Source organism: Eimeria mitis, genomic scaffold (assembly GCF_000499745.2).
Source record: "Eimeria mitis Houghton genomic scaffold, Emh_scaff9509, whole genome shotgun sequence".
Classification (NCBI taxonomy): domain Eukaryota; phylum Apicomplexa; class Conoidasida; order Eucoccidiorida; family Eimeriidae; genus Eimeria; species Eimeria mitis.
Window position 1 is genome coordinate 1 of NW_024016757.1, and position 1492 is coordinate 1492.

The 1492-nt window shown below is 47.0% G+C and overlaps 1 protein-coding gene across 1 annotated transcript; it reads left to right on the forward strand.

The window, feature by feature from the left end:
- Positions 1-604: 604 nt before the first annotated feature.
- On the forward strand, positions 605-1232 carry EMH_0097420 (uncharacterized protein; the record flags this gene model as incomplete). Its single annotated transcript, XM_038021951.1, has 2 exons — positions 605-626; positions 967-1232. The coding sequence occupies 2 exons, from the start codon at positions 605-607 to the stop codon at positions 1230-1232; spliced, it is 288 nt and encodes a 95-aa protein (XP_037879135.1).
- Between the last annotated feature and the right edge of the window lie 260 nt (positions 1233-1492).

Genomic DNA, 1492 nt, shown 5'->3' on the forward strand with positions numbered 1-1492 from the left:
AAAAAAAAAAAAAAAAAAAATAAATAAATAAATAAATAAACAAAACAAAACAAAAACAAAACAAGTGTGTATATATATATATTCAGGTTTCTGGTGCCGATGAACATGCTCGTGGGAGAGTTTAAATATATAATACACAAACATATAAACCAATGTGCTTCGGCGCAGGGGGCCCCCCTCACCCACGAGAAAACTATATATTTATTTGTAGAGAATACAGCCCCCAAGGCGGGGGCCCTTATACAAGAAGTGTATGAGCAGCATGTTGCTGATGATGGCTTTCTTTATGTTGAATACTCCGCGGAGAATACACTGGGCTGAGTTGCTGCTGCTGCTGCAGCAGCAGCAGCTGCTGCTGCTGCTGCTGCAGCAGGAGAAGGAGAGGATGCAGATACTGCGGGGTGTATGGACAGCATGGTGCTGCTGATGATGGCTTTCTTTATGTTGAGATATATATATACTCTGCTGAAGATAGTTTGGGTTATGTTGCTGCTGCTGCTGCTGCTGCTGCAGCAGCAGCAGCAGCAGCAGCACAAGGAGCAGCAGCAGCAGCAGCAGATACTGCCGGGTATACAGGAGGTATATGAGCAGCATGTGGGGGACGATGGATTTGTTAATGTTGTATAGTCAGCTGAAAGTACTTCAGGCTAGTTGCTGCTGNGCAGCAGATACTGCCGTTTATAAAAGAGGTGTATATACAGCATCTCACCGATGATGGATTTCTTTGGAAAATAATATAGGGCGATGAGCCTTGCTGCTGCTGCTGCTGCTGCTGCTGCTGCTGCAGCTGCTGCAGCAGCAAAAACAGCAGCAGCAGCAGCAGCAAATGCTGCAGCAGATGCAGGTTCTGCTGATGATGCAGATTGTATATAAAGATCATATCGTTGATGGTCTTTGTTTATATTGAATACTAAACAGAAAATTCAAGAAGTTGATTTGCTGCTGCTGCTGCTGCTGCTGCTGCAGCAACAACAGCAGCAGCAGCAGCAGCAGCAGCAGCAGCTGAAGATGATGGCTTTGTTTATGTCGAGTGCTCATCAGAGAGTACACTGGGAAACTACCCTGCTGCTGCAGCAGGGGGTGCAGCAGCTGCTGCTGCTGCTGTGGAGGATGCCGCAGCAGCAGCAGCTGCTGCTGCTGAACTGCAGCAGCAGCAGCAGCAGCAGCAGCAGCAGCAGCAGCAGCAGCAGAGGTTTGGCGAGGAGATGCGGGAAGAGGAAATAATGAAGTAAAAGAAAAGTAAAATAAAATAAAATAAAATAAAATAAAAGAGACAAAAGGAGACAAAAGGAGACAGAGACAAACAGCAAGTCTCTGTCAGCCGCCAGCAACAGCAGCAGCAGCAGCAGCAACAACAGCAGCAGCAGCAGCAGCAGCTGCTGCTGCTGCTGCTGCTGCTGGTATTGCTGGGTGAGTTTGTTTGTTAATGCAGGAGAGACAATACAGCACAAGTTGTTGTCTGTACAGATGCATGCATGCATGCATGCATGCA